Below are 13,203 nucleotides of genomic sequence, written 5' to 3' on the forward strand. Positions count from 1 at the left end.
CACGTTTTGACCAGACTAAAACAGTCCTCGGCTATACTGGTTCAAAGATTAATGGATGAAGATAAGATAAGATAAGATGGTAAGGTAAGGTAAAGTAAGGTAAATCCACCTGTTACAGTACCTCACAGACAGAGGTAGAAGAAAGCAGGTAGGAATAATATGGAAATAAAATACAGAATAGAGCAACTACACATAGAATCCTCTCCAAGATTTAGTATTGATGATGGGAGAGTCAGACTAACGTCTTCTTCAGCACATCCCAAAGATTCCCATTGAGGTTAGGGCAAATCCATGTGTGAAAATGATGTGATGCCTTGTGCTTACTGAACCACTGTGTCACCGTTTGAGCAGGATGAATCCTAGCATTGTCGTCTTGGAATATGCCTGTGATGGAAAAGAAATTGTTAATTCAGTATATTAAGGTTGGCAGCTTAACCTCATTATTTGGTCACATAACGTTGCTAAACCTAGAACCAACCAACTGAAGTAACCCCGGATCATAAAACTGTCTCCACATGCTTTTATGGTAGGCACTCGGCATGATGATCCACCTCTCTTCTTACCCTTGCGTACCTACTGTATCACTCTAGAATAGGGTCAATCTGGACTCATCCAACAACATTTCCTCCTCAAAGATGATGGTTCACCACTATACTTCCAGGTTTATGGAATGCAGTTAATGCAGTTCTTAACTCAATTGTAGTAGTTTTAGCAATCTCCTCAGTAGTTTTCTTTGCTTAATGCAGGCCACTTATTGGCCCTTCTGAAAAGGAGTAACATCTTTGCCATGACAACAGGATATGTCTGCTGACATGAATGTTTAAGAAATGAAAAGCTACTCACTGCATTACTTAGGCTTATTTCTTTCCAGCTGAAACAAATCAATCCCTACAATAGTTATCCAATGGAAGGCTCTTACCTATTTGCTTAGTTAAAACAGGTTTGTTACTTTGATTTGTCTAGGCAGTGTATTTTATATCATATGAGTTATACCAGAGTGATGACAGATCCAGTATGTTGGTCCAGAAACAGTTTATTAAATGTTGTTTAGTCTGACTGCCATCAGAATTAAAGACCTGCAGTAGCGTTCCTTCCTACACTGTGGGTGTGACTGCTGCTGAAGGAGCTGCAAAGGGCCTCCACAGTCTCATGCCAGGAATAGTAGGTATTATCCATATCTGATGTCAGCTCTACCAGCTTCCTCCTTTGTGCCATCTCCTCTAAGGAGTCCAGCAGACAGACTAGAGCAGAGCTTTCTTTCTCAACTAGTTTGTTCAGTCTCTTCCTGTCCCTCTCCATGTTGCCTCTCCTCCCCAGGAGACCACAGTGTAGAAGACTGCAGAGGTTACCACTGTGTCATAAAGAAATATTGATAACGTTCTGCACACTAGCCCTTCTTGAAAGGGTGCACCATAAAAACGAATGCTTACAAACTAAATTGCAGGATAAAAGAGTTTATTAACACAGAAGACCCTCAATAATAGTGGGTGTTAATGTAAAAGTGGTATATACAGTGCTGTGAAAAAAATATTTGCCTGATATTTTTTTGCATATTTGTCACCCTTAAATTGTGCAGATTATCAAACAAATTGTAATATTACACGAAGATAACCCAAATAAATGAAGAAAAATGCAAAATGAAGTTTTAAGTGATTATTTCACTTATAAGGGGAAAACATGCTGTTCCTACTGTATGTAAAAATGTAATCCCCTTGCTGAATGAATTGTGATTTTTGAATTTTTTTAAATTTCCCTTGTCACACACAGGCTTCATTACTGCCAGATCTGTTGAATCAAGAAATCATTTAAATAGAAATTGTCTGACAAAATAAAGTGCTCCAAAATATCTCAAAAAGCAACACATTATGTCGGAATCTCGAAATTCAAGAACTAGGCTACTTTTTTCCCAGCATTCTAGACCCAGGCACAAACATGACTAACTTTTAACTTTGTACTTTTGAACCTAAAACCATGATGGTGTCACTAATAATTGAAGTTGATTTAAAAAAAAAAAAGTTTCCATTTAAAAAAAGTTTCCATTTAAAAGCTCTTGGGGAGCATCAGTTAGGCTGTAACACTTTTCCAACATGGCACCAGTTTGAACTTGTGGGAGATTTGTCCTGGAATGTAAACATATGGAAATAATCAGACTGGTTCCAAATTCACAATGTCTAAGTAGAGACACCTTACTAAGTTATAATATTTTATCATGTTTATTATCTGGATCTGTTGTCCGCGGTTATGAGTACAGTATAAACTTGGGTATGATACTAAGCTCCAAGAACAACAAACTCAGCGGCTAAAACATTATTCTGTTGAGGGCAGAGGCTTTCAGTTTTCAACCGAGCTGTCAAGCAAGCCTCTTTCTCTTTTTCTCACTACTGTCACTACACACAGACAAATACATGCATACACTTTATCTTGCTAGGCTTATCTACAGTGGTAACACAATTATTAATAATATGCCTCCATCTAAGCCTAACCATAATCTGAATCTCAGTAAGTAACCCTTTGGTTGTTTTTGTGGTTGTTTTTATTGAATAAAATCTACATTTGGTATAAAATACATATGTCTTAGGGTCAAAGCTGTCAATAATCTGGTTGGCATTAAACATGCTGTACACCGATCAGCCATACCGTAGCATTATAACCACCTGGCTAATATTGAGTACTTACCCCACTTTTGCCACCATAACAGTGATGCACTGTGTGTTTTGACACCTTTCTATCATTTTCTATCAGTGCTTCTATTGGATCGGACTACACCAGCCAGCCTTCACTCCCCATGTAGCATCATTGAGCCTTGGCCACCCATGACCCTGTCACCTGTTCACTCTTTTTTTTTCATTGGACCACTTTTGGTATGTCCTGACGACTGCAGCCTGGGAACATCCCAAAAGAGCTGCAATTTTGGAGTAGCTCTGACCCAGTACTCTAGCCTTTACAATTTGGCTCTTATCAAAGTTTCTTTCCTAATTCCTTATGTTTGCCCCTTTTTTTTTTTACTTCCAACTCGTCAACTTCAGGGGAAAAAAGGTCACTCAGAGGTACTGCCTAATATATCCCACCCACTTCCATCCCAACGAGATATTGAAAATGGAGCTACTGTGAGAAGGGCCGAATTGTAGACAACTGGGTCAGCAGCAGTATCTCGTTAAAATGGCATTACTGTTATGGTGGCAAAGCGGGACTCAATATTAGGCAGGTGGTCATAATGTTATAGCTGATCAGTGTGTAAACATACACGCACGCGCGCACAGAGAGAGAGAATTCTGCATCTGAGCAGCAGTGGTGTGTGCGCGTGCGTGCTCTGTTGTTTGATGACACAACTGTTTATAAGTGGGTCCCGTTGCACTGGTGATTTTCCGGCGAAAAATCCTACACACACTCAGACACACGCTGAGTGAGCGAGTGTGTGTGTGTGTGTGTGTGTGAGAGAGAGAGAGAGAGAGGGAGAGGGAGAGAGCGCGCGATACAAGCGCGCGCACATCCAGGTCCGCTCGAGCAGTGTGGAGTTGTGGAGCAGAGCGGAGAGAGCGCGCGCCGGAGAGAAGAGAGCGCGAGGAGGTGCGAGGATTCACGCGCTTGCTTTCAGTCTCGTCTGCGCTCGCGTTTAAAGAGTTTAAGAGGATCGCATTAGATCTGATCAGATCACACGCAGATCTTCTCGGTCATGGCGGGGGCGAAGGCGCTCGACCTCATGCTTGGAGTTGTGTTACTTCTGCACGCTCTCGGAAGTCTGTTCCAGATCACACGCGGGGAATTAACCACGGATGGTAGGTACACACGGGGCACTTACTTGGTTAGTTTCTTGTTTTTAACTGCAGTGGGGGAAAAAAAACGAGATTGAGGCTTGGGATCGGATTTAAACCTTAAGGCAGCTTCATTTTCACTCGTACTGTTTTAATCTGGTTATGATTGTCCTGTTCATCTCATCACGCTTGCAGGCATGCATGCAAATAATCGAATAATCTGAGGTCTATGAGATGCAAGTTTGTATAATCAGGTAGTCTTTCTGCAAAGCAAAAACAAACAACAGCAAAAAAAAAAAAAAAACATCTGTTGTGTTTGTACATTCTACAAGTCCAGATGCATGTAAACATCTGCAGCCCATAATCAGGGGTATTTATTTATTTATTTATTTATTTTAACCAATAATATATGAAGAATGTTGAAAATGTTCTTAGAATTAAACTTTGATTGCTATTGAATAAAGTCAGTGCCTGCGTCCAGATCAGATCACAGGGCATTGTACAGTATAATGGGATTTGCTGGTGGTGCACGGTGCACTTGTGCGCGTGCCTATATGTGTGTGTGTGTGTGTATTTGGGTGCATGCATGGAAACGGAGTTTACTAATATAGCTATGTTTGTGTAGCTTCCTCATCCATGATGGTTTTGCCAAATTAGGGTACCATTGACTTTATTTACTCAGTGTATACACACACACACACACACACACACACACAAAAGCTTAAGCTTGTTTTAATAAACACCCTAAAATGTTTATTCCCATGGAAACCCTCTAAAAATATATATTGTAGAACCCTGTTCCTGCCCCCTGTGTCAGCCTGATTAGGTGGGGGATCGTCCTCATCTTTCTCATCAACCTCTTATCTACAACCTGCTTTGAGCTGCCAACTGTGTGACAGTGTGAGTGCGTGTTTGTGTGTTCCTCTGTTACACTCCACTAACACACCAGGTGGCTGATTTTGCTCTTGTTTGAAACACCCATCATCACATCTGATGCTTCAGTAACATGGTTGATGCTTCAGCACCCAGAGGATCGATTAAAATAAATGAATTCCAAATGTTGTCATTAAAGTGTTTGGATATGTTCTGGGGCATTTAAAATTGTCCATAACTATTACTGGGCTACAGACACACACACAAAAAAACATAAGAGATGAAGTAAACAGCTCCGACATAGCAATTTTCTCTGAAGTGTAAACAGGCAGGTGTAGCTACCTGGAACACAGAGGTATACATTTATTTGAATAAACCCAGTGACTTAGTCTGGGTTTACATTCATTCACTATTTAAGCAGTGCTTCTTTTTTTTAAAGCAGCTGCCTTGCAGTGTTATTATCAGGTTTTTATTGCGTATCGATACAATGTCATCAATCAACACTACACTTTTTCATGGCTTGTTTTTTTAATCTGCTCCCAAATCATCCCCAGAAACTTGGCTTGCATACCTGCGTATTAAGTGCTTCCATACCCAGGATGTGTTTCCTTCTCGACTAGAAAAAAACAGTTCCATCTGAGAAAAACATGGTTGATATGTTGTGTCTGTTGTAGTTGTGAGCATGTGTTTATGGTATATGCTGGATGTGCATTCTGTCACAATTATACTGTACTATATATACCGAATACTTAAAGCATGCTGCTCTTAGATGGATGGTCAAGGACAGTTATATAGCCAGTGTTTGTGCTCTTTATCTAAAATGGTTTATCGTGGGTTCTTTGAATCCTGAAATCCGACAGGCTTCTCAAAGAGGATTTATTAAGGGTTTTCCAGAAGGATAAACCAAACAACCCTTTAGGGTTCTGGACTTAACTTGTTGAAGTGTAGAACCTGTAGTATCGTTCAGGAGCATTTAGTTGGGTTTCGGGCAAAAACATGATTTTCGAATACTGTCTGTTTAAATTCAGTTCTGTTGATGTGTGTATTAAATGCACGTTCCTTAAAACACATTTTGGTTGTAACCTAGTAATGGTTTTGTGTGGTTACATATTGTATGAGTTCTGTTAGTTATACAGGAACTATGCTTGTACAGTATTATAATCTATATCAATAAATAAAACAATCATTAACCTCTTTGTGAGCTCTGACAAGACGCTAGTGCAGTAAAAAATTCATAAGTGAACTAACGGTAAATCTACATCTCCACTTTCCTTTTGCATGCCTCGTCATTTTTTGCATTAGATGCAGCTGGATGAGGAAGTGGGGCTGAATTAGTAAAAATCCTGCACCTGGTGATGGGGATGGGTGAATGGCTCTGGAGGACTATATTGTTCTGTGTGAATTCAGAGCCAGGGTCTGGAATACTTGACTTGGTAGACCTTATCGCTGGGTTGATTTCATGTGCATCTCAAGCTCTCGATTATGAAAAGCAACAATCGAATTAAATTGTTAAAAATTCTTTTACGTGCACCCATGCAAATGCTGTGTGGCAGAAACATACATGCATATAAATACAGTACAGAATAACTGACAAAAGATCAGATTTAAAAGAAGCCTTTGCAGTCTCTCTGAGCTAAATCAGGTTGGAATATTTTACAGTGTATTATACAGTGTATTCAGTACCAATTTAACCATTTTCTTTACCTGGAAAAATACTCCCACAGGTTTGTGTACCACAGAATTATTTGGATTTTTCAGAATTTTCTTTCCTAATTCTTAGTTGTACCCAATTCCCCATTAAGGCTACAGCCACCATCCAGGCTATCGAAGGCTATCACATGTTTGATGCCAGCCAACCACATCTTTTGGAACTGTACTGAGTGGTGTAAAACATGCAGAGAAAAGTTCTATCCGCTCGTTTCGCTTTTGAGAGCTCACAGATTCCCATGATTGGCTAGCGTCATGATTATTGCTGTGAGAGTGCTAGTATGCCACCCATCCCTTCCCACATCCAATCAGTTGATTGTCCAAGCTCTTTCTAGACTCCCCAGATGCCGGATGCTACAGCATCACCAGGATTCGAACTTGCGATCTCCGGATGATAGGGCGAACTTGTTACTGCTGAGCCACTCTAAGGACGTTAAACAGGTTATTAATCAAACATCAATTGAGTTTCTCAAATAGATGATCGATTATAGAATGGTAACCAACTCCCCAAACTCCCAAAGGTCTGTGGAATGGAACAGAACACAGTCACGCATATGAAACATGTTAAACATTCCTTGAGTCATGTCATCTAAACTGCCTTTCCATCAATCATGGAAAGAAGCAGTATATTTTTTTTTCTTGTGACAGCAGTATTGATTGATGATACTCACTTTAAATGTAATGTACGACCTTGTTATGTACAAAGGTATTTAAGTTCACTCTTATTACTAGCATAGATACTGGTTCACCACTTTTTGTATATCTGCAAATTCTAAAAGCTTGCAAAGCTTTACTACCATATATATTAGTTGAGTACAGAAGTGTACAGAGAAAACGTTGGTTTTCTCCTATTTAGGATCTTCTCAGGCTTCTCAGGCATGATGTATCAGATTATAGTTGCATTGCTACTGTAGGTTCACTCACTCATCGTCAATACCGATATATCCAGTATACAGGGTCACAGGAGGGTGCGAGTCTTGGTACACCATGGATGGGCTGGCAGTCTATCAGTGGGCACACACACTGACACGTTTATTCCTACATCATGGGCAATTTGGGAGCGGCTGTGGGAGAAAACCCACCAAGGATGGGGAGAATATGCAAACTCCATGCACACAGACCAAAAGCGGGAAATGAACCCAGACTCTGGAGGTGCTAGGCGACTGTGCTAACCACTAAGCCACCGTGCTGCGTTAGCTTGGTTTAGCAGCTACAAATTTTTAGCAAAAACCTTATATTAGCTAACTAAGATAGCTAGTAGGGATGTAACGATGAATAAAAGCACACTGATCACATGGTCACAATACTTTCATTGACAGGGTGCGCTAATTCTAGGAATCAACATATCATTAAAAAAGGAGAAAAAAATAAAAAGCAGTGCAACTAACAAAATGAAGACAGAAGTATTATTATTTTTTTTTTAAAGGATCCATCCACAGTCTGGTAGAACTGGTTTTGCTTTTCAAAGCTAAGCAGAAAAAAATGTCTGCTAGACTACTTAGTGGTATATTGCTTTTTGATGTTAACTGCTGAGGGTAGGGGGCACTGACTGATACACACAGCTCTCCATGTTTGCTGTTGCTGATTTTCGGCCCATACATACAGTAGTAGGAATATTTTCAATGTAACAACATATGTTGTAACACATATGCATTTGAGGTTACTTTTATTTTTGTTATTTTGACTTTCCTTTTAACCAAACCTGACCTGGCTAATAATTTGTGTCTCTTCATTGTGTATTTAAACTTAGAACTTAATTATGAGAGAAAAAAAGTACCTTTATCTCTCTATATAATGCACTAATGCACTTATCCCAGTGTTTCACTAGTGCTTGGATACCATCAAGTTAGAAGGTTTTCCCAGTAGAGCCATGATGGGGCTGCCTGCTTTACATCTGAAACGCTGGTCTCCCAGGAAAAGGCTTGGAGTCAGGACTAAGACAGAACTGTAAATGTCTTCTGTAAATGTCGTTCAGTTTCGCTTCATTCAAGAGAAATCTCATCGCAAGTCCCGCTTTGACTTGAACACCCTTCGTCACTGAGCTTCAGAAAGTTTTCATGTCTGTTTAGCTGTACACAGTGCCTTTAAACAAGGAGCTATCAAATAATTCAGTATACAGTATGTAAAACCACCTGATTGTATGAAGTGGGCTATATGAGTCTATGTTTATAATGTCTAAGATGAGGCTTTTTCTCTTGGTTATCATCAATCCCTATATTATGAATTGCTCATTCTTGCTATTCAAGGGCAACCTAGAAATTATTAATTTTGTCCCACAAGAAATGGCAAGAAGTCATCACAGGAAGGTTGTTCCTACTGATGGCTTTGTTGTCCTTTCATTTAGGCATCGCAGTGACAGAAGGCAATTTATGAGACAGAAATTTGCATAATAAGAGCTCTTTTCTGCTCTGTCACATAATGGAATATGACAGAAATAGACACCTGCGGTTTCCCAGCTAGGCAGTTATCGAGTTATACATTTCATGCGTATGGAGTATTATTGGACATGCTATGAACACAGCTGTTCTGGTCGGTCTGTGATTTTGTCTGTATGTTGTCGTATGTATAAATCCCTATTGCTTATTTTTTGAAGTTTACAGTTTAGATTGCAAGATTTTGCATACCCCTATGACAAATATGACAATTTCAAAAGAATGTGAATTTATATTAACATGACATTAAGTTAGGTTTCATAGCTTATCAAAAACATCTGCTCAAATTGGATGTTAAAATGAATAGTGGGGGAGTAGAAGTAAGCTTTGACATCTCCGTACTCTAGAGACCTTGCTATGATCTTGAGCTCAGGTTGCAGTCTATATGGAGTGTTGTTTGTTTCTGCCGAACTTCCAAAAACATGTCAGAAGTTATACTGTACTTGCTAAGGTTTTTTCTGCTTCCATCAAATCAGAACAGTTGGTTTCTTACTTTTGGTTATCTTTAGTCATGTTTTTTTCCAAGCATTGATGGATGATCTTAGTGTAGGGCTGCACGATTTAATCAGAAAATCACTTTGTAATTATTTTGACAGATATAGTGATTGAGATTTAAACTGTGATATGTACAGTAACTATTAAACAAACCATTTTGTGTTCAAACATATTAATCTAGACTAACACCATATAATGGCAAAACTTATATACACCAGAAATACAAAAATTATTGACATATTCATAAATACAATACATGAATTCCTGACTATGCATATATTACCTGTAATAATTTGCAGCCTTTTCAATGAAATAATTTCACAACTCTATACTACAATGTCATGGCCATACAATGGACATGCTGATAATCATACTGTAGGTAGACTCAGATTTTTGGCCAATTCAATTCAGTTGTACCAATGTTCATTGTCTGTTTTGGCTAAAGCAGCTATAATTTTCTAAATAAAATGGAGAAAAATATTTACAACTTTGAAAGTATTCAATAAGCATTGAAATGCTGTGTAACTCGTTTAGATTGTTTAAATGTCAGGTCCTGTACAAAACAATAATGTTTTTTGTCTTGCAATATTCTGCTCCATACTCTATTGCACGGAGCCACCCAGCGACACAATATTGCACTAACCACCCATAAACTCAAAAGTAGAAGAGGAAGAGGCAAGCAGAATATTGCAAAATGAGAGTATTATGCAGACTAGACAGTACAAGTGGTTTGAATTTTCTGCCAAAGCTGTGGCATACTGTACATATTTTTAAGGAATTTGTAAATTTTTGATCATTTCACCAACCATCAAACCAAACATTAAAAAACAAGACCAAACCAAAATAAATAAATATGTACCTGCTCTGTTTTCCAATTTACGATTTTGTGCTCGAATGCAAAACGAAAAAAAAAGTGAAGAGCAACATTCCACATCCCTTATTTTATCAATTACTTTACTTTTGCTGAATAACTGACATTTTATTTCATTTTGTGTTCCCTGAAAAGCATGAATGCAATTTAAGTGGGGTCTGTGTCTCTTTTATTTATTCGTTTTTCAATATTAAACCGAAAAAACAAAATCCCGTGTTTTTTAATTGTTGTTTCCAAGACCACATGTACAGTACGAACGGATAACAACGCATTTCGATTTCTGATTGAGTGCTCAAATCAAAAATTAAAAATAAAACAAATGCTTTTTTAAATGTGGCAGGACCCAGAGGTTTGTACTTGTTTCCTCACATGTTGTGTTAAAAAACTTTTTTAATTGACTAATGAATTTTTATCTGGGGTGTATTGCAATTCTCATGACATTTACCCTAAGAAAGCAAAAACATGTACAGTAACCATAAAAGCCAGCTGCACTGGGTAATTAGGCTTTTACACATTTCAAAACCCTATCTTTTAAAAAATGTGAACCTTGTTGGTATTGTACGCAAGCACAAGGTGACGTAAAAGACTACTGGACAGGTATGTGTGGGGAAAAGATGCTCTCTTAAAGGCTATGCAGGTTTTATATATAAAATTGATATCAGCAGTCATGTCTTCCTCTTTGACGATCAATAACTTGTTTCCCATAAATAAAAAATATAGGAATCCCTACTCAAGGGCTAACAAATAGTAAATAGTTAAATAAGTTGAATGTGCGTTAAACTGTTTCCTGTACTTTTTTATATCCGGGTTGCTAAAGTAAAAAAAAAAGATTAAAACACAAAAATGGAAGTTAGCACTTGTTTTTTTATGTTTTACTTGGTTTTGGTAAAGAACACTAAGACTTTATTAATATTATTTTGGTTTTTATAATGAAAAACAAATGAATGGAAGGTACAGAACATAGACCAAGTGGTTTGCATGTTTTTTTATTTTTGCTTTTTTCTGTGTAAAAAACAACTAATACATGGATTATTTAACGTTTGTAAGTTTACCTACAGTTAATAAGTGTATATTGATTTTGATTTGAAAAATCCCCCAGCAATTCACTAAATCAAATCGACCAACAAATGACCAGTTGAATTGCATAATAGGTTCAATCACACACCTCTAAACAAAAATAAATAATAACTTGAATAGTAACGTTATAAATAATAACATTTCCCCTTTCCCCTAGCCATTCAAGAGCCATGGCGTATGAAAACATTTGCACTTTCTCCATTTTCACTTTACAAAGCATGATTTCCTGGCATTCAATGCAGTCCCCACCACATAACAATCCACAACAGTATTTTGCTACAGATGAGTCTGTGTATGAATACTGTTGGCTAAAGGACAAGTGATGGGTGGAGTAGGTTTCCATTACTTGCATTTCCTCTTGTGCTAATAATAAGTGCAGTAACTGACCATATTTGATAGTGTGCATATACAGTAGTATATGTTCTTAGATATTCTCTACTCAGGTGACGTGTGTGAATCTTTACAAACAACTGTCATTCAGTCCTGATGACATTATATCATGCATAAACTAAACTAATCCTGTTGGTGCATTTATGGGAATTTAAGACATGCCGATCACTCAAACTCTTGATGAAGTTGCATGGTCCATACACACGCAGTGTGATGAGAACTCACTAAATAGGGACTAAACAGCCGTGTGATCGGCTTGTTAGTGAGACTAATCAGAAATGAGGGCTTGAAGTAGATAGGGGGGCATAAAGATTGGACTGTGGAGCAATGGAGAAAGGTCAATGTCTTTGATGAGTTCAGTTCAGAGTGTCATGATCTGGGGTTGCTTCAGTTAGAGCTTCAGGTCTAGACTTAGCAGTGTTATATGGCAATAAAATGAAGTCAGTTGATGAGCCTAATATACTGAATGACCAGCGTATCACACGCGTGGGGTTTTTCTTCACTGATGGCACAGGCTCAGAGTGTGAAAGCGCGGTCCTGGGAGCATGAGGAATTATTTTCACACATGAGCTGGACGCCACACTGTGTGCTATAATTAAAGCTAAAGGTGATTAAATGAAATGTAAGAGTGCACAAACCTTTTTTTTTTTCAGCTAAGCAGTGTATCTCTCTATAGTATAGATGAAGAACATTCTGCCTCTTCCATTATCGCACTGCTTTAGACATTTCACTGCATCTATAGTGTATGGATTTATGGTACTCCGCTTGATCTGAGCTGTCAATACTTACCCTCTCATTTATAGCATTTTCATTTGTACCTCTTCTCTGGCCTTGACCATCATATCATCATATTAACAGCCCATGAGTCAGAGATTTTTTTCCTCCCTAACCACACTCGGTATGAGTTCTGACGTTGTGCTTCTCTTGTCCGTCAGGGTTTCTGTATCGGTGTGCATGGCCCAGATAGAGCAGTATTTATAGAGCTGCAGCAGCTTGCTCTTCCTGCTGTGTTGCCATATCCACTGAGGAGTTTTAATAGGGTCATGATAAAGTTTGCAGAGCCAGGACTTGGTCGAGGATCTTCCCTGGGCACACACCTTGTACAGATGTAGACTCTTACACACGCACACTTCTAGAGAGATATATGATATCTCTCCTACCTTTTGTAAAAGATAAAGCAAAGGACAATCCCTGCGCAAATATCCTGGCTTTTCCCTCCTCTGCTATGTAAGACAAAGGTTATCAGCCATACTTGCCGTGTTTTTGTGTTTGTGTGTGTGTGTGTGTTATAAAGCAAAAGCATGACTTAGATATGAGTCATCTTAAACTGCGAGACATGGTGCTTTGGTATGGCATGCACGCACACTGAGTGGGTCATTGGGTTGACAGCAATGGCTGTGATACACAGCCTGGTTCTAGGGGAGAGTTTCCCATTCATCATAATGCCACCGGTCTCTCTCACACAACACATACACCCACACGCACACACACTTAAAGCAGCAGAGGCAACCACTGGAACTTCCATTGACCTTCATGTCTCTGAAAGCTGACCTGGAGCGTCACTCGACACTCCACACTAACAGAGAGAGAGAGAGAGAGAGAGTTG

The 13,203-nt window shown here is 38.7% G+C and overlaps 1 protein-coding gene across 2 annotated transcripts in view; it reads left to right on the plus strand.

Annotated features, from left to right (window-relative positions):
• The first annotated feature begins 3,449 nt into the window (after positions 1 to 3,449).
• The window catches only part of plxdc2b (plexin domain containing 2b), a 140,797-nt gene continuing 131,043 nt past the window's right edge, over positions 3,450 to 13,203 (plus strand). For both annotated transcript variants that reach the window (XM_053496691.1, XM_053496700.1), the window contains exon 1: positions 3,450 to 3,776. In XM_053496691.1, coding sequence (XP_053352666.1) covers positions 3,674 to 3,776 — 103 coding nt within the window. In that variant the 5' untranslated portion in view covers positions 3,450 to 3,673. The remainder of the gene's footprint in view (positions 3,777 to 13,203) is intronic.

The sequence above is a fragment of the Clarias gariepinus genome, chromosome 1 (genome assembly GCF_024256425.1).
Source record: "Clarias gariepinus isolate MV-2021 ecotype Netherlands chromosome 1, CGAR_prim_01v2, whole genome shotgun sequence".
Lineage (NCBI taxonomy): Eukaryota > Metazoa > Chordata > Actinopteri > Siluriformes > Clariidae > Clarias > Clarias gariepinus.